Source organism: Eptatretus burgeri, chromosome 8, assembly GCF_056783735.1.
Source record: "Eptatretus burgeri isolate ZD-2024b chromosome 8, Ebu_testis_v1, whole genome shotgun sequence".
Classification (NCBI taxonomy): domain Eukaryota; kingdom Metazoa; phylum Chordata; class Myxini; order Myxiniformes; family Myxinidae; genus Eptatretus; species Eptatretus burgeri.
In genome coordinates, this window is record NC_140968.1 from 43654879 (window position 1) to 43676454 (window position 21576).

Consider the following 21576-nt stretch of genomic DNA (forward strand, 5'->3'; position numbering starts at 1 on the left):
ACTGAGCTTGAACAGTTTTGCACAGAAGAATGGACAAATATTGCCCAATCAGGGTGTGCAAAGTTGGTAGAGACCTATCCCAAAAGACTCACAGCTGTAATTGCTGTCAAAGGTACATCAACCAAGTATTTACTTGGGGGGGGGGGGGTGGTCACATATCTAACAAAGATATTCTATCAATGTATTTTTTTAATTAATTTTCTGAAATTTGTCGAATTTGTTTTTCACTTGCAAGTTGTGGGTTACGATGTGTAAATAAAGGTGGCAAAAGTCTGATTTAATTCAATTTAATTCCAGGCTATAAGGTATCAAAAGGTGAAAAATTTGAAAGGGGTGGAGACTTTATATAGCCACTCTGAATTCCCATGAGCAAGAACACGACAGAAATGGCTTTTAAAAAACTGGCAGGACTGACTCAATCAGACAAGTGTACATTTTGCAAGATGGAAACAGAAAGCACGAGCAACCTCCTATCGGGATGTAAAAAAAACACTCATGTCAGAACAGCTGTACACACAAAGGAACAACAATGTATGTAGAGTAATCCACTGGCACATCTGCAGAAATTTCAAAATCCCAGTTCCACAAAACTCATGGAAACATGAACCAAAAGGAATAGTTGAAAAGGACATAATTCACACGTTTGACCTGATGATCCCATCCAGCGTGAACATTGAAGACAAAGCACTGTGACCGGCCATATTACTCAGATGAAAAAAGGAAAAGAAGGCATTGCTAATTGAGGTTTCAGTATCCAGATTTTGCAATTTTTGTCGAAATAACGCAGAAATCAAGAAAATGACCAAATGTCAAGACCTCAAGTTTGAAGTGAAAACATCCTGGCACCAAAATTGTACCAGTGATAATTGGAGAAATGAGAATGATGAAGAAGAACCTCACAGATATCCGACAAACCATCCCTGGGAACATTACCACAAACAAACGACAGTTGGAGGCTGTCTGGGGCTCAGTGACGATCCTGAAAAAGAGCCATTGGAACAAAACTCTGAGAACAAGAAAACTTAACAACATAGCCCATGAATCGAGATCCTTCAATGAAATGAAGGTGGATACTTGAGTCCCCGCGGGAGGGCTCCGTTCCAACTTCTGAAATCTGAATTATGGAGATAACAATGAATCACACACACACACACACACACACACACACACACACACACACACACACACACACACACACACACACACACACACACACACACACACTGTTACTTTTCTTGAAATCTATATATGACTAAAACTCTCATCTTGTATGTATGTATGTATGTATGTATGTATGTATGTATGTATGTATGTATGTATGTATGTATATATGTTCCCGAAATACAGCCAAAACGGTACATGATAGCGCAAACATTTTCGGCCCACCTTTCTCACCATTCTCCTGCGGTGTGCAGTATCAAGTTTCGTTAAAATCTGGCAAAGAAAAAAAAATATTAAAAAATCAATTCCTGATTCAGTCAAGTCCGCTTCTAGATTATTTGATCAATGCAAACAACCTCAGCGGTATTGTTCGCTGGAGCTATCTTTTCTTTTTCTTTTTTATACGCCTGATATATATATATATATATATATATATATATATATATATATATATATATATATATATATATATATATATATATATATATATATATATATATTGGGGCGTATTATGTGATACCGGTCATCCGTCCATCCGTCTGTCTGTCCGTTCCTGTCCGCACTCTAACTCCCAAAGTTTTCAACTTTCACATTTTATATTTGGTACATAGGTACAGACTGTGGAGACGGTGTGTCGCGACGTACGTTTATCAGCTAAAGTGGTTGCCATGGCAACCAGGATGCTGTGTTCCATCAGTTCCTGTCTGCACTCTAACTCCCAAAGTTTTCAACTTTCACGTTTCATATTTGGTACATAGGTACAGACTGTGGAGACGGTGTGTCGCGACATACGTTTGTCATCTAAAGTGGTTGCCATGGCAACCAGGATGCTGTTTTCCATGTAGTAGCACAATTCTGTATATACCTTCTTGTTCGGGCATATATTGTGCTCACTTGCACTCTTGTTAAATTTATTTTGAAATGATTTTTTTCATCAACCGACGTCACAACAGGAACCCAACGGGTCGTCTAGTATATATTAAAAATACGTTTCATACATTAAGTTTAATATTATGTTTTTAAAACTAACTTTTAGACGTAACCTGTATAAAAACTTCACTGGCATTCAAAAATGAATGCCAGTGAAGTTTTTGCTGATAAGCAATAATGAATATACTGTAGAGGGAGATAAAAAGCGACTTTTGAGTTGCCCTCATTGAAATTAAAGTTGCAATTGGCGATGTATGCAAGTTCGAGTGATTGTGTTTGAGAGGCATGAATTGGCATTGACATTCAATTATACCATACTTGTTTATGAGGCAAGTTTGGCAGGCAGTATTATCAACTGATATAATTGCAAGCGCATTGCAAAGCAAAGTGGGGACTATCTCTTACGACACAATCATATTTCTGAAGTTCGTCTGTATCGACATGAAAATGCTCATAAAAAAAGGATTAATTAATTGGTGCTAACACCAGCAAAGTCACATTCAGAGCCTTTATTTAATTTCTATGAAGATGAGCACTCCTGAAGCAATGTTTGAAAGTAACTCTAGGAAAGTAATTCTCCTTATTTATAGATTAGTCATCCAATGATATGTATGGTGCAAGATTTTTGGGCTTAGACATTGGTGAGTTGAACCAGTTTCAAGGTATCCAAGCAATCTCAGAGCATTTATTGGTCATAATTCCATCTGATGAAATACCCTAGTACTCCGACAGAACAACAACGTGTAGTTGGTTCCATGAGCTGTTTTGCCTAAAGCGTCTATCATGGTCTTTGCCTTCTGTATATCCCGGGCTTTCGGGAACGTCTGCAAAATGATGTGATGCAAAACACTACATTCCTTATTTCTTGAAAATGTCAGTACTGAATACTGAAAAACAATGTAATCAGCTGAACATACGGATGGGAATTGTATCGACTAATACTGGTGTGTTTTACAGAAATAGTTATGATCTCTTCTGTTGGCTTCTGCCACATGGTAATAGCTGAGTTACAACAGCTTTCAGCATTTGGTGATGGCATCAGTTGTACCTTCTACTTTGTAAGGAGAAGCTACAGCCATTAAGAATACCAATGAGCATACAGTGGCAGTGATAACATATCTGGAAAAGTCCAAAGTTGGATTTGCCTCATAGTCTCAAATTAGCAGGTGAAGTTGGCTGGTCATGGATGGCATTTGACTGAAAGAAGAGAATCTCAGGGCACCGGACACTCGGCAGATTATTCCAAGACGTAGTAATCTGCATGAAGGACTGACTGTCCTTGTTTGTCACATTCGTATCGATAAACTAACATACCGTCCTGAACAACATCCATTATCCGGTCACTCAGGCACTTGTTGTGTCGATGTCGCCTGATATTCCCAGCTGAATCTTCGGCCTCCACTATCCGTCAAGCCTGTACACACATCAGTCAGTATCAAGTGTTGTTCATTGCATTCTGGTTCTTTGACCCAATTCCATCTCACTGTTGCTTTTTCCATTTCAAGGCATTTTCTGTAAAATGCTTGGGTGCTTCCATTTCGAGAATATTTATTCAGATGGTACACAGTATGAGTTCCCTTACAAAGAACTCCGACACGGCCATTAGGCTCATCAAGCCTGTGCATTGCTTGCCAACCTATGTTTGTTTGTCATGGCTATAGGCTGAGCATTTTTGAGTCTTTGGTAGGACTCTGCCGGTGATTGAACCACCAACCTCCTCGACTCATAGCGAACGTTCTCCCCACGAAGTTCCCCCCCTTAGTCTAGTGGTTCGTCGTGATCTGTACACATTTCATTAGGGTAGGTAATTTCTTCAGTTGTAAGCTGCACCGGCTTTTACTTATGAAACGGCCCCACATGGCCCTATGTCTGCATCATATTCATTCCAGCCCCTCTTTACAAGTATTTGTACAAGTTGCTTCTAACGACTCGATTTAGGTAAGTGAAAAGTTGAAAACAATAACCTGCCATGTGATTTTTGGCAGGATTGCATATTTATTAATTCATGAATTTGGATGGATTTTCTTTGTTGCCTCCAGCATTTTTGGTTAGTTTCTGAAGATTATATGTCTAATGTTTTCACTTGTCAGATCCTTAGAAATAAGGTTTTAAAGGTATTTTACTAACTTGATGTGGATGAAAGCAATCTTTTTTATCTGTCCCCAGTTTGGTATCAAAGGACTTACACTTTGCTCAGCTTGATACCATGGAAACCGAGGCTTTCAATATTATTGCAATCGCACATGATGAAGCTGATGCTATATGGGCCGATCACTTTCCCATTGCAGACAGGTGGGTGGTCGCTCGGTCTTCCACTGTGCCCTTTTTGGTCTTGCACCCTCTGCTATTTCCGTGCTTTGTTCCCCTCAGGTTTTTGCAATGTGCACGTGGTCCACCATCAACACCCTTTTGGTGAAACTCCCAAAATCCAGATTCACTGCTCACTTCCAGTCATTTGTTCCTCTTTTTCTCACCTGTGGAACTAACTTCCACATTACCTTCGTTCTCATTCTTCCCTCCAAGTCTTCAAGACAGCTGTTCGCCTCCATATCAGATCATCCTCCATCCAAAACCATTATATTTTATACCCATTTCACCCCTGCCCTCCTGTTTCAAAATTTCCAGTATTTCCTTCCTGAAAGTTTGCTTCTGTGTCCATCTTGTCCACCACATCTGTTCTCTCCCTCATTCCGTCGCACGCCCAATATTTGTCCAAGTCTCACTCTATTTTGCCTTTCAACTCTGCTGTTCATGGTGTTTCTCTCTCTCTATCTCTCTCTCTCTCTCTCTCTCTCTCTCTCTCTCTCTCTCTCTCTCTCTCTCTCTCTCTCTCTCTCTCTCTCTCTCTCTCTCTCTCTCTCTCTCTCTCTCTCTCTCTCTCTCTCTCTCTCTCTCTCTCTCTCTCTCTCTCTCTCTCTCCCTCTCTCTCTCTCCCCTGTTCCTTTTGTTCTGTTGCATCATGATCTGTTCAGTGTTCTCAGCTCTTCCTTGAGCCTTGACTCTGGAAACAGGAAAAAAAACTAGAAGGGCACTCGGTAGAGCGCATACCCCCGCCATGTAATGCCTGATCCATGAGAACATATCGGGCCCAAACATCTTTGAAACATCGTGCGATGCAGTACTATATCGTTTCTGGCCCAATCTCTCAATGGTGAAAAAATCACTTAAAAATTTAAATAACTCTTGTATCCAGATCCGGATTCGAATCTTCACCAAAATTGAATCAATTCATCCAGGTCACACGCCCAACCTGTCCACCAAGTTTTGTCCAAATCCATCCACAACTTTTTTTAGCTATCGTGTTATATATTAGTTTAGCCTTATCTTTCAATGGTGAAGAATCACTTAAAAAATTATCGGAATCGGATCCGGATTCAGATCTTTATCAAAATTGAATCAATTCTTCCTTTCACATACCCAATGTGTCCAAGTTTCGTCCGAATCCGTCCACAACTTTTTGAGATATCGTGCTATATATCATATGCTTGGTGTTGCCCTGATGGTAGGGTGGTGGGACTTCAGTGGGGCAACTTAGCTAAATATAGCATAACAATTGTGCATTTTGTGAGGAAAGCACCAAATTTGGCACACTAGTAGCCTATCATATTATTAACAGATTTGGATATTGGGCCATCTCAAAATTTTTGATGGCAGTGGAAAATGGCTGCCACAGCCATCAGCGGCTGAATTTGAGATGGCCCAATATCCAAATCTGTTCATAATATGTTAAGCTACTAGTGTGCCAAATTTGGTGCTTTCCTCACAAAATGCACAATTGTTATGCTAAGTTGCCCCACTACTTGCATCCTTGGATCCTGAGTTCAAATCCCACTTGGCTGTTGAATGAATACCAGCCAGGTGGGGTTGACTTTGCCTGTCATCCTTCTGAGATCGAAAAAATGAGTGCCAGCTTGCTGGTATCCTGTGTCGGAGTGGTGACCTATCCAGGATTGTGCCCAGCAGCCAAGAAAACTGCTTAGGCAGCATCGACCCTCTGCACAGAGTATGGTCCCAATCTCCTCCTCCTCCTCTCAATGCTGAAGAATCACCTAAAAAATTCCAGTAGTCGGATCCAGATCTGGATCTTCACCAAAATCAAAATCAGTTCGTCGTTGTCACACACACCGAACCTGCCCACAAAATTTCATTTGGATTCGTCTACAACTTTTTGAGATATCCTGCACACGCAAACAGACAAACAGAGAGGGGTGAAAACATCACCTCCTTCACCTTCGGTGGCAGAGGTAAAAAACCATCTTGGTTATTAAAGGTTGAAGAAGTCAGAAATAAATGTACAAGTTTATCCAAACAACACCATCACCAAACATGCAGGCCCATGGCTGCAGACCATCACCCAGCACACTGACTCCTCCTTCACGGAAACGCAAATGAGTACATAATGTGTCATGCTTAATACCAAGAAATTTTCACACAAACCAACATCTCCCCTTCCCTACACATCCCTACAAACCGACGACACATCGAGGAGGTTTACATGACGTAACAGTCCCCCCCAAATCGATCAGTATGTGAATGTATACAGTACTATAACAAGTGTCCATAACCATATGTCTGGTAACGAGAACAACGAGTTCAGGTATAATGAATTACAGATCAAGTCGAGTGGGTGCACGGTGTTCAGGTGGGCTGCAGCGAAGTGGGAAGTCGAATCTCACTCACTTCGGTGGGTGAGCAGGATCAGCTGGTCTGTCCTTGCTTCCAACGGGAGATGGCAAAGCATCGAGGGACATACGGACAAAGGAAACACCGATCCCTCCAATAGACTCTGCCCGATGGCAATTTAATATGAAAGTCCAGGCGATGTCCAGTACCGATGACCACATCGGTTTTGGCCCAACGCCTTGTCTGTGGATGTTGTACCGACACCTCTGTGCCGGCACGAAGAGGCATGAGAGGTTTGGAGGATTGGTCGTAAAGCGCGCTAATTTTTGCCCACACCTCAGCGGCCTCAACATCTCACTCAGAAGCAGCCATCTGCCACTGTGGTGTGGAGAAGCTATGGTTAACTCCCCAACGGTCGATGAATTTCCAGAATTCATAGGATGCAAACTGTGGGCTGCCATCAGTTCGAAGATGAACTGGGACACTCAGGTCCACAAAGAATGACCGTAGAGCTCAGATGATGTCACGTGATGTGGGTCACCTGAGAATAGATAGATGCATGGCCACCCAGGGAGTTAGTCGATGAAAAAACAGATATGATTTTCCAGAAGTCTGGTGGTTCGTCGGCACGAAGAGGCTGGAATGAAAAGGTTCCAGAGATGAAAAACCAGAAGGCTGGCCATTTTCTCGTGACACACAGCACATGAGCGAGTCATGTTGGCAATATCGTTGTTGATATTTGGCCAATAAACAAGCTGTCGATTGTTCTGACAATCTGTCGTCAGAGAGGATCTGACGCAGTTGAAATGTCACTGTGAAAAACTATCCAACTAATAAACCAAACCCAAGAATGACCGCAAGTCGGTGATGTTGGGAGGTGTCAGAAAGTCCACAATGGCACTCAATTTGTCTTGATCTGATGCGACGCCATCATGATTGATGATGTAGCCACAAAATTTGACATTGTCCTGAGCGAAGTGAAATTTCTGTGGGTTAAGGTCAGGTCAGGTATGGGGGCATGTGCCAGAGCAGCGAGTCGCTGCGTCCACTTTCCGCCGGTATGCCAGGGGCCTCTATCTGGCCATCCCCCAGGCAGATGTCTGGCCCATCCCCATCTCCTTGAGATGCTGATCAACCTGCTGCAACCACGAGGCACGGGTCGGCCCACTGGCTTCCTCCACTCATGTGGTTCCCTCGCTGAGAGAATCTGGTGAGCAGGATCAGCATCAGTAAAATGAGCCACATGTCCATATAGCCGCAGCTGACGCTCATAGACGATGCAGGTAACAAATCTCGTTTGAGTCTCTCTCAGCAATTGCTCATTGGACACAAAGTCTGAACAGTGATAGCCAAGGATTCTCCGAAGAGACCTGGTACCAAAGGAATTAAGTCTCTGTCTCAGATCCCTGGTCAGAGTCCAAGTCTCCCATCCATATAGCAAGACTGGAAGCACCAAGGACCTGAGGACTCGGAATTTCGTCCTCCCGCACAGGTACCGATAGCGCCACACCCCAATGATCCAGTGAATCCATGACTCACCAGGCCTGACCCAGACGTCTGTTGACCTCTGGCTGACAGCCAGTAGAGACATGAATATCACTGCCAAGGTAAGTGAATCTCTCCGTGACCTCAACATCCTCACAACAAACAGGTACAGACAGGATAGCAGCATTTAAGATGTCATTGAAAGCCTGGATCTTAGTTTTGACGCAGGAAACACGTAATCCCAGCGGTTCAGACTCCTGATTCAGCACCTTGAGGGCCCCCCAAAGGATATCTAAAGTCTCCGCAAAGATGACTATCATCTGCGAAATAAAGGTCAGAGATCTTGACATTCCCAAAGGATACACCGCAGCTTGATCTCTCTGACATCCTCCCAAGAATCCAGTCCATACAAGTGCTGAAAAGTGTGCGGGCCAGTACACACCCCTGAGAAACTCCAGTAACAACTGAAAATAAGTCAGAGATGGTACCACCACATCTCAAAGCACTCTCAGCACCAGAGTAGAGTTCAGACATCAGATCAATTAGTTTTGGTGGCACCCCACGAAGACCAAGAAACCTCCAGAGGGCATCGCAATTCACTGAATCAAACGCTAAACAGAGATCAACATCGACTGCAAGCAGACCCTGCCAAAACTCTCGCCTGCATTCGGTGAGGACCCGAAGAGCAAGGATACACTCAATCATTGACCTCTTTGGTGTAAAGCCTGACTGCTCTGGATGCAGATGCTCAAGCAGATGATGGCGAACCATATTGAGAATTATCCAAGAAAAGACCTTGCCCGGCACTGAGAGCAGCGTCACCCCTCGGTAGTTGTTGCAATCTTGGCGATCAGCCTTACCTTTCCAGAGAGGGACAACAAGGCCCCTCTTCAAGTCAGTTGGGATGATGCCTGTATTCCAGGCAGAGTACAGGACTGCATGCAATGACACGAGTGCAGCATTTCCAGCAACCTTGAGAAGTTCAGCATGGATGCTACAGATAACTGGAGCTTTACCCCATTTCAACCGGTTTACCGCAGCCTGTGTGTCCACAAACAAAGGTGGAGCACAGTCGATTGGAGGGTCAGCAGTAGGGATTGTAACACCCCTGACGTCCAACTCACCAGCTGGTGAATCAGCGAGGTACAACTGCTCAAAGTAACCAACCCAACGGGCCTTCACCTTGGACTCCTCTGTCAAGAGCCCACCACCCTCTGCTCCAACTGCAGTACACCAAGGGATAGGCTTGGATGAATGCAATGCATGAATTCCCCTGTAAGCAGGACGAGAATCACGTGACCACAGGTGATGCTCTACCCCCTCTCAGATTCCTCGCACATAGGCCTCCTTGTCCACCCTTAGTGCTCATACAGTTTTACCTCTCAGCTCCCTGAACAGCTCAGCTCTGCCATTCAGCCTGGCCCTGTGACTCTGGCCAATGGTATCCAGTGTCCCTTTAGAGACAAAATTCTTCTTTGCCCTGCGGTGAGTTCCAAGAAATCTTCCGGCAACATCAAGGACGGTAGTCTTGAAGGCACTCCACAACTCTTCAGGATCCCCTCAATCACTCAGACCCCCCAAATCTCCACTCAGGCTGTTCGCAAAATCCTCAGCTACCTCTCGTCCTTGAGCTTGCCAACAATCAGCCGAGGTTGGGATGGTACCATTCTCCTGGTTTTAAGGTGCAACTTCAGAGTTGCTACAACAAGCCAGGGGTCAGTATTGAGGAACTGAGCACTCTGGTAGACCCTGCAGTTCTGGATCATCCTCCAGCTGCCATCAACGAGGACATGGTCAATCTTCTTTGCCACACTGCCAGCATTGGAATACCAAGTCCAGCGATGAGCTTGTGGGCGCTGAAACCATGAACCAGCCACCCTAAGTCCATGACTTCTTGCAAAGTCAAGGAACTTAGTGCTATTCTGGTTCATAGTTCCTGACCCATGGGGACCAACACATGTCTCATAACCATCCATATCAGTTCCAGTCGATGCATTGAAATTCCCCAAGACGAGAAGTGTGTCTCACCTGGGGCACTGATCAACCACAGACTCAAGCGTCGCATTGAATGTGTCCTTCACAGTGAGATCGCTCGCCTCAATCGCAGCATTTACAAGACCAGGGAAATGACACTCAAGGAGTGATGAATCCTAAGTCTCATAATACACTCATTGACCGGTGTTACCTCAATTATCATTGCTACATTGCCCAATTATCATAAGTCAGCTTATTGGGCACAGCAACAGCATCTCCTTGGGCATGCTAACCATCAGAGCGACCCGACCAATAGTAGGTGTAACCACCCACCATGATCTCACCACTCTCTGGTCTGCGATCCTCAGAGAGTGTTGCAATACCGATATTCAAACGCTTGAGCTCAGATGATAACAGAAACAGGTGATAATCCTCTCTTAGGAATTGGACATTCCAGGCACCCACCCAAAGGGACCGCCTCAGGTTAACCCAAGGAGACCTCCATCTGGTGGACGACACCTCAGCACCACCCTAACACACTCTCCCACAATCTGACCCAGGGAGGTTACCCCGTGGTTTCCTTCCTATCATCAAAGATTGGGGGTCCCGAAGGCTTTGCCCCAATCCCGTCATCTGGTGAGCTCCCCTGCAAAGGGAAGCTGCACAGGAGGTACTCCCTTGGAGTGGGTTTTCCGATTTTTTTATGCTTCTGGAATGAAGGGTTTTACGGTGGCCGGTATGCAAATCCTGCCACCAACCTCCGAACAAGAAGTAACCCAACTGCAGGAGGACATCCGCAGACACAGTCGGGCACTTGATAAGGATGGCCATTGGCTCATAAGGAGCTCCACCGCACTTTGATTCAATCTGTGGGTTCAATGTGATGCCATGTTCACAATGTTGGAAAGGTAAATTCCATACCTGTTGAACATGCTCATTGAATGTTGGTCCATAGGTTAGAATATCATCGACAATCTTTACTGTATTTTGAATTCCATCAGGAGCGGTCACTTATGTAACAATATTCATCCCCACTCGTGTTGAGGCCCATTGGAGCTCTTAACTCCACGGTGTCATGAACACAGTGAAGGATTGGCTGGCCTTGTCCAGAGGAATTTGCCAGTATCACTTATTTGCATCATACACAGTATAGAAACGAGTGTTCTTCACATGTGAGACCACCCCAGAAGGTGTAATAAGAGGGTATACAGGACGCTTGACATAGCGGTTCAACATACGGAAATCCACGCACAGGCAAATGCGACCGTTAGGTTTCGGAGTAACCACAAGTGGGTGGCACCAATCTGAAGGTTCGCTTCCCATTGGAAAAATTATACTTTTGTTCACCATGTCATCGAGTTTTGGCTTAACCTGATCCTGCAATCCAGTGGGAGTGGGCACGTCTTCCGCAGCTGGAAAGGTACTGCGTCATCCTTCAGGTTAATATGCATAGCACCACCCTTCGTAGTTCAGATGCTATCGTCTGTGGTAAAAACGTCTCAAATTCCGCCATCAGATGATCACAAACCTGCGATCGTTGTTGCTGAGTCGGTTCGTCGCCAAAATCCCACGTGATGGAGTTCGTTGGTGACATGGTGTGTGAGTCATCATCGGATTGGCTGACTGTGCAGTGTTGTACAGACTGTGTTTTCATACAACCCACTTCATCGAATAGTCCACCACAATTGCACCACGCCGAGTCGTTCAACAAATTGAATGCCAAACAGGATATTCGGACCCCATCACATACATGTACAGTTTCACAAACAGACTTATCCCCAAGACGGATGAAAATGTGAAGAGTACCGATGCACTTCATTGAATCCCCATCAGCGTTCACCACTCGTAGATCATCACCAACATCCAAGTTATCTGGATGCATGCCAAGTTGCTGCAGGTGTGCAGGATTGATGATAATTTCCTCAGTCCGTGTCCAAGAGTGCCTCCAGGGCACCAACATAATCACCCTCAAAGTCAACAATGTCTATGTGAATCCGTGGTGAATGTTGCTTCCTCTGCAATGTGTGGAACACATCAGCGATCCAGACAATCCGCCATACAGCTGGGGATGTTGTCAGTGCATTGTCTAGCCTTCGATGCAGACTCGTCAACTTTCGATTTTCGACATACGAGTGAAGTGACCCATGGTTCCGCACTTCTGGCACTTATCACAAGCCAGGCAACTCTTTGAGTGACTGTGGACATCACCCCCACAATTTCCACATTTAGTGGTCTCCGGTCGGGACTGACTGCAACGACAAAAGGGTCGACAAGAGTGCTTAGCGATGACAGCTCAGGATTGACTGCGAGACAAAATGGTCGAAGAGAGTTCTTTGCGATTACATCTCGGGACTGATGTCCGAACATCATATCATCAACGTTCCTGCTGGCTTCCTCACTGTGACACATGTCCAGAGTACAATGCAGTGTGAGATCTCTCTCAGCAATTGGCTTATGACGCACCTCTGAATCAAATATTCCAGTGATGATCTGACTAACAAACTGTTGCTTGACAGTCAGGGATGAGAGATCACAATTGGCAGCAATTTCCTTTAGTGCTCAATAAAACGAGTCGAAGGTCTCTCCATCTCCCTGGTGCTGCTCATGAAAATCAACCACATCGTGCACGATGTGGCGCTGTCCTCGGAGATGTGCTTCAATGCTGGCGAGTACATTCTCGACGGAAAGCATGTCCGATGTGAAATCGATATCAATGACATTCTTGAGGACTGACCTCATTGCCCGGTGTCAGACAGTAACGAAGAGTTGTTAACTACTCACGAGCTCGCGTACGATCGAGATGTGTGATGAGGAAGTAAATCATCCCATTGTTCTCTCCATACCAATCCCGCAAGGTCGTAGACTCGGATAAGACTGGTGGTGGTTTAACCGAGAATTTCAGAGCAGATACAGATGATGTCTCAGGGGTGTTTTGACGATCCGGAATATCATCATCACCAATGTCGACACAAGCACTGGGCGGGGACTACATCCAAATCCATTGGGACTCATTTTTATGACCTCAGAAGGATGACAGGCTGTATCAAACCCACCTGGGATTAATTCAACAGCAAAGCAGGAATTGAACTCAGGACCCTGGGATCCCAAGCCTGCCACCCTAACCATTAAGGCAATACCGGGCATATCGTGTCCAGAGCTGTGCAGAATGTTACTTTTACTGACTATGCCAAGTTAAAGGTTCAAGAAATCAGAAATAAACGTACAAGTTTATTCAAACAACACCATAACCAAACACACGGGCCCAAGGCTGCAAGCCATCACCGAGCACACTGACTCCTTCCCAGAGAGGGAGATGAGTAGATAATGCATCATGCGTAATACCAAGGACTTTTTACAATATCCAACATTGGTCTTGTGCCGTTTGTTCTTTTGCTTCATATGTTTCTGCATAGAATTGCTTATAAATAACTGTAAACATTTGTAAAATATGGAATTTCTTTATTTCCATAAATTGCCTGAATGTTTGAGTGCATTCTTTCAAAGAATCTGACATATAATTTTATGGTATTTTAATGTGGAAATTAATATCAAGCATGCTGCAACAGCAACACAAGAGAGAATGACCTTGTGTTTCCTTGTCTAATTTTACAAGCCGTCAGTCTTTGATGTCTCCATGAATTGAACATTCAAAGAGTCCATTTCCTATACAAGATAACAATAGAGAGGAGTGAAACGAGGGTGGGGAGGAGAGAGAGAGAGAGAGAGAGAGAGAGAGAGAGAGAGAGAGAGAGAGAGAGAGAGAGAGAGAGAGAGAGAGAGAGAGAGAGAGAGAGAGAGAGAGAGAGAGAGAGAGAGAGAGAGACACACACACAGAGAGAGAGAGAGAGAGAGAGAGAGAGAGAGAGAGAGAGAGAGAGAGAGAGAGAGAGAGAGAGAGAGAGAGAGAGAGAAAGAGACAGAGCTGGATAATCCCTTAAACTTCCTGACTGTGTGAGTTATCATCAGATCCGATTCAATGGTCATCCAGATCTTCAGATGGAAATGGTCAATCAGATTCAATCCTAACTCTAGCCCTTCAATCCAAGAAACTCTCCACACAGTGGGTCCACAACTTTAGTTGTGTCTGAAGTTCATTCAATTTGGCAGAAATGACGAGTATGTCAAAGGGAAAACAGAGAAGAGAGAAGAAAAAAATAAAACAAAAAAGAGAAGACAAGACAAGAATGGAAGAGAAGAGAAGAGAAGAGAAGAGAGAACGAAAGCATGTTAAAATTTTCAACAATACAGCACAATTTCTATCTGATAATGATGTCAAAAATATTCGGCCTGTTGCAGCAGATTTCACCTGTCATACATATTTCGGTGCATTTTCCTTCCATTCCCATTCATGTGGAATGTGACACAAACAGAATCTCCATCGCTCAACTGCATCTTTGTGCTTCATTTCTTCTGCAGCCTCTCATGCAATCCTCATCAAAATACTGTACCCTCGTGGCATTTTCTGCATATTTAGAGAAAATCAATAAACAATATATATTATCATCGTGGAAATATCAGAAATAATGAAAAGTGCATTGAACTTCAATGCAATTACTAATAGTAAGGCAGTCCTGCATTGAGTCTGAGCACGATTATGAAAGCCTACGTGGAACTCGTGAACAGGTTAAAATTGGTCACAAATTAATTGCAGATCATTCATTGCACACACACACACACACACACACACACACACACACACACACACACACACACACACACACACACACACACACACACACACACACACACACACACACACACACACACACACACACACACACACACACACACACACACCCTTTCTTTGGAGCCAACTGTGGCATAAATTACTTTTCTGTTTCCCATCATCTTGGTCACTTTGAGTAAACTTCTCAAAGTTGGCACAAAATGAGAATGCTTTTGATCGGTTATTTAAATCAGTCAATCGGATTGTCAGTTATCTAGTTCGTTATGATTTTACGCAATCTTGAGTTCAGGATCATTGCTGATGCAATTCATCATAACGAAAAAGGGAAATGTTGATATTTCAAATTGTCCACGCAAGTTTTTTTCCGATATCGTTGACACACACACACACACACACACACACACACACACACACACACACACACACACACACACACACACACACACACACACACACACACACACACACACACACACACACACACACACACACACACAATTTTCTGTACAGTCAGATGTTGTTGTATAATCTCGTGTTCAGAAAGCCGTTCATGTTGCAACAATGCTTCCATTTTCGGCAAAAACCACAACAAATGCAATTACACATTTCTGACTCGCATAACAAGGTGTATTTTGAACATGGCTCGTTCAGCATCAGATTAACCATTATGAAAAGCTCTCCACGTTGAATCAATGGCCTCGCCTGCTGGAGGAACGTAAAATCAATCTTCATTTCAATTTGCAGTCTCAATCCTGGACCTTTGTGACAGATCTTGTCTCCCTCAAACAGGAGTGCTTGTTCGTTTGTGGTGCAGTGAAAGTCATTGAGTATGTACGTGAGAGTAAACACAGTTGTGTTTCATGGGCATTCAATTACTCAAACGTGACCTGTGTCGTCATCACAGTGAAACAAACGTTTCATCTCGTGATGCAGCAACGAGTTACATAAGCAGAGAGCGCGTGACAACACCACCATCACAAATTGCATCACAAATTGGGGCATTCTCCCCCTTAAACAAAAAAAACCCAATAAACAGCTCCTCTTATGGACCGAAACCTGCTCAGGTGGAAAATTACATGTCAGATATCTAAACAGATTTTTCTATCCCTTCATTAAAAAACCCTTGTGGATTCAGACTGAAGCTGGCCTAATCCTACCTGGAGTAATGGAAATGGGATATTTAGCGAGAAGTATATTTTCATTCAAAAGACAATTGGTTTTTGAGTGGTTGAAAGGAGTTGCTTCCTTTATCGGTGTACATAAAGTAGTGTGCAATGAGGCCAAACACGATATGTAGCACGATATCTAAAAAAGTTGTGGACGAGTTACGCCAAATCTTGGTGGATGAGTTGCTTAGGTGACAAAAAACAAGCGGATTCGATTTTGGTTCAGGTCCAGATCTGACCCGTCGGTGGGATACAAACACTGGTGTTGATTGAACGGTTAAGATGGCTGGCTTAAGATCTTCGCATGTTGAGTTTCAGCCCCTGTCAACCGTTGAAATAACACCAGGTGGGTTGACTCAGCCTGCCATCCTTCTGAGTTCGGCAATATGAGTACCAGCTTACTGGTAACAGGAGCATCAGTGTCACTGTTGCGCTTCCATAAAAATGATGCAACCAGATATGACTGTTAATATGTGACGAAGCGAACACCTGGGAAGGTGAATCTGTATACCGTGTTATGTCGGCGTCGGTGCTGCTGCCCGCAGAGCAACCACACTCGAAGATAGCAAGCGGTGTAACCCGATTGCAAGGATCCTATAAGAAGACCAGACACCTTACCACCTGCATTAAGCGATATGGACCTCGTTCAGCTGTCCAACAGGCTGTATGCCATTATCTTCCTTTTGCATGGCACTAATACACCTGAAGGTTTCTTCCATCTGGATTCAACACAAAGGTGTCGTCCGTGAGAGTGCGATTTCACATCGACATTGAAATGTAACATTGAGACTGGATTTCAGTTCAAAATATTTCAATTTGCACTCTTAAATATCATTCCAAGACACATCCTGTCTGCCATTGTATTTAAAGTGTCGGCTTATATTGAGCATGTCCATTGCTATTAAGGACACTCCCGGACTGGATTATATAAGACATCAGTGTCCGGACTTTGGCTTTTTCCAGCACTTGTGTCGTCATTTTTTGAAATGGCTGTTTCCATGGTGATGGGTATCGCCCTTCATGCATCAAGGTTTTTAAGTGGAACACAACCTTTTCCACTTGATTGAGTGCGTTAGGTTATTTGAACAGATAGACAGCACTCTTCGCCTTCAATCCATGGCTTGTAGGGAGAGATTCAGAACCAGCTTTTTGGACGACCGAGCAGTGAGATTTGTTCATTCATTTGCATGTCATGTTACCTTTATTTGCGTATCTTATTAATTTTCAACTCTGTTCCCTCGCACAGTGCACATATGTAATATGTCGATGGCCTGCAAGGACACGATTTAAAATATGGCAGCTGTGAAGCAAACATTACAAACCCAAAGCCTTATGTTACAACAGATAGCTGTAAGTAATTATCTGACCTGCATATGAAGACAGAAACGACTTGGAACTGGCTGAATGTTGTTTCTCAAAGACAGCATGCTCCAAAAAGTCTGCGCATCTCCATCATTGCAAATGGCATCCCCCTGCGAATCAAACCCAGGAGAAGACAACCTAACTTCGAGCACACCATGTTCACTTACCTTTCCTCGCAAAGAGGAAGGTCAGACCTTGAAATAGCTTTGTCAACTTCTTTAAGGGCAGAGTAAGTCAAATATGGGAAGAATGAGAGTGGCTCTAACTATGATAATTAATCGATACAGTTGATTGATTAATGTAATTGATAAAATAACATGTGATCGCAAGTGCTAGCAAATGACTCCGTCAGCAATGGCACAATGCTCGTGTCTCCTTGGACGTTTCATTGGACACCATGGATGTATCTGTGATATGGAGAGGTACAACAAAAGTGCAAACCAGAGGCAAACTCGTTTTTTAAACGTGCCCTTTATGAGAGGCACAAAAAGACAAAACCCAAACTGCACAATTAGCTCCTGTTTCTAACAGCACCCATTGATTTGTGAGAACATGTTTAACATTTAAGGCAAAGGTTAACGACCGTTTCCAGGTATTCCTGGATCTATACTGATCTGAAACTTTGTGTGCAACTTTTCTGCTTTATGTGCAACTATTGTTTGTTTGTGCTTTAACTCCTTCCTGCAGGACGTGGTGGTGACATCACGTTGGCATGCTCGTGCATTTTACCCAGGTGTGTTGCATTGCCCCTGTTTGCTGGATGAACAAGACAATACAACTCACAACGGTGTTTCGTTATTGTAATACAGTGCATGACGTTTTGTATAAGAGTGGCAGTTCGAATCGATAAGGGAACAAAAATTTTGATCATCTTAGTTGTTTTCAAAAGGGTTTTGATTTGAGTGGTGCGGTCAATCAGGCTCACCACCTCTCACCTTTGATATAAGGTGCAATTCACCCAGCTCACCTTTGATGAAAAATGCAACTAACTGTCTCTCACCTATAATTTGAGGTGTATTTCACCCATGCTCACCAATGATGTAAGATGCAATTCATTATCTCTCACTCTGATCAAAGGTGCGATTCACAACCTTTCATTTCTGATGTAAGTTGCAATTTACCACTTCTCACCTTCAGGGAAAGGTGCATTTCACGACTGCTCACCTGTGATAAAAGATGTAACTCACTATCTGTTACCTATGATGTAAGGTGCAACTCACTATACTTCAAATATATATATATATATATATATACATATATATATATATATATATATATATGTATATATATATGTATATATGTATATGTATATATATATATGTATATATGTATATATGTATATATACATATATACATATATATATATACATATACATATATACATATATATATACATATATATATATATATATATATACATACATATATATATATACATATATATATATACATATACATATATACATACATATATACATATATATATACATATATATATATATATACATATATATATATATATATATATATATATATATATATATATATATATATATATACATATATATATATATACATATATATATATATATACATATATATATATATATATATATATATATATATATATATACATATATATACATATATATATATATATATATATATATATATATATATATATATATATATATATATATATATATATATATATATATATATATATATATATATATATATATATATATATATATATATATATATATATATATATATATATATATATATATATATATATATATATATATATATATATATATATATATATATATATATATATATATATATATATATATATATATATATACATATATATATATATATATATATATATATATATATATATATATATATATATATATATATATATATATATATATATATATATATATATATATATATATATATATATATATATATATATATATATATATATATATATATATATATATATATATACATATATATATATATACACATATATATATATATATATATATATATATATATATATATATATATATATATATATATATATATATATATATATATATATATATATATATATATATGAGCCTGGTGTTGGCGCAGTGGTTAGGGCAGCGGCTTGGGATCCAAAAGGTCCTGAGTTCAAGCTCCGTTGGGCCACTGAATTAATACACTAGGGGGTTGACTCAGCCTGCCATCCTTCTGAGGTCGGCGAAATGAGCACCAGTGTACTGGGCCGGTGTATGCCCCGGTTAAAATAGGTGTACCATATCCCTGTGTCGTAAGAGGCGACCAGGGTTGTGTCAGGAAGGGCATCCGGCGTAAAACATGTACCAAATCACTATGCGGATCATACGGATGATCCGCTGTGGTGACCTCTAACGGGAGCAGCCGCAAGAAGAAGAAGATATATATATATATATATATATATATATATATATATATATATATATATATATATATATATATATATATATATATATATAGTTACGGCTGTGGAAATTCGCAAACGACCATTCAGGGCCCGTAGGTGAGATATCTCAAAGTACATGTGTAATTAGCCCAAACCTGTTGTAGAGAGGGAATTTATATGATTCATTCGGGCTGCGATCCTTTGAGTTCGGCGTTTTTCTGTTCTATCTTTATTTTGAACCAACCATGTCTCAACCGCCATCACACAACAACCACCTAAACCACCACGCCAGCCATCGTCACCAACTACAACCACGCTCCAACCCTCAGACAACAACAACAACAACAACAACAACAACGCCAACAGCCATGACCTTTACCTTCACAACTCAATCCCGCAAACATCGCATCACCGCCATTCCCAACGGCACCATAATCATCAACCACCACCAAAAACCCTCCACCACCTTCACCTCTCTCCTTCTACCGCCATTCCCGCACCACCTGTGAACACTGAACGTCGGGCTGTCTCGGGCCCGTTTGGCGATTGGTGCCGAGCGCACCGAGCCGCGAGCGCAAATAGCGGCCTTTCCGAGGGAAAATTCGGATCAAGAACGCTACACGCCCACTTCTCCTCCGTCCAATTAGCAAGCACGGGGCGGCTTAGCCCCGCCTCCAGGCGCGTCTGTGTGAAATCTATTTCGGCAAATTCTAAGATCAGGGGAGGTCCACACCCCCGTTTCCTCCGACCAATGGGCGAGCGTGGCTCCGCCCCCGAGGTCATCCTGATCTGAATATTTGCATATTAGCTGCTCCTGCCAGCCTATAAAACGGCGAGCGCAAGGCGAATGTGGCAGAGTGAGTCAGTTTTGGTTGGAGAGTGGAAGAGAGCCGGGGAAGTGTCATCGAGAGAGTTGGGTTCTGGAGTCGGCTGAGAAGAGTTGCGGGAAGAGGCAAAGGAGCTCGGGTCCGAGGTGAGAAGGACGGGGGTCGGCGACGAGGTCGCGGTGTGGGATCGCTCGTCGCGGGACCCAAGCCAGCCAGCCATCTCCCTCCCTCAGGGAATCAACAATTCCCCTTTCCCCCCTGCTGAGATAGTGCAAAAGGGGGCCCCGTTCCCAGCCCACTCCAAACGTCGTGCCAACGAAACCCGCCAAGGAGCACGGAGTCGGGGCACAGCCGCGCGGCCACATCTGCGGCTCTCCCGCCAACGCGTCATGAGGACACGGGTAGGACCCCCCCCGGTCTCGCAGACCTGGCCGCTCCTCCAGGTCACGCACAGAATTGGCCTACAGGCCTGTCTGCCCCCTTGTCTATGAGGGTGGCTTCTTTCCTTTGATTTGGTGTAAATGTGTGTTGGCGCCCTCTGGAAAGTAGAACTGTATAAGTGTTGCCGTGTGTGCGCGTAGTCGGGAGCAACTCTGCGTCGTTGTTGCTTTTGTTTTGGTTGCTATATGTGCATTTTGACAGTATGGCTGTATATATGTGCTTAACATGTGCCGAGAAATAAATGTGCATTGTGTGAACTGTTTTCCCGTTTCGCTTCGTCTTTTCTTTATTGACCCTCCATCCTGCTTCACGTAAAGGGTTCGTAGTGGGTGCAAAACGCCCGGTAAATAATCTGAACCGTCGAGGTCGACGATAACACCGCTCGGTTATCCCGATAGTACGGAACGGGCCGCCCAAGCGGCTCGTGTCCAGAGTCGACCTGCGGCGAGGTGCGATCGC

The 21576-nt window shown here is 43.0% G+C and overlaps 1 protein-coding gene across 3 annotated transcripts in view; it reads left to right on the forward strand.

Moving 5' to 3' along the window:
* The window catches only part of LOC147021623 (uncharacterized), a 210325-nt gene that overhangs the window by 110323 nt on the left and 78426 nt on the right, over nucleotides 1–21576 (forward strand). For all 3 annotated transcript variants that reach the window (XM_085893746.1, XM_085893747.1, XM_085893748.1), the window contains one exon: nucleotides 4258–4383. In XM_085893746.1, the coding sequence (XP_085749872.1) occupies nucleotides 4258–4383 (126 nt within the window). The remainder of the gene's footprint in view (nucleotides 1–4257; nucleotides 4384–21576) is intronic.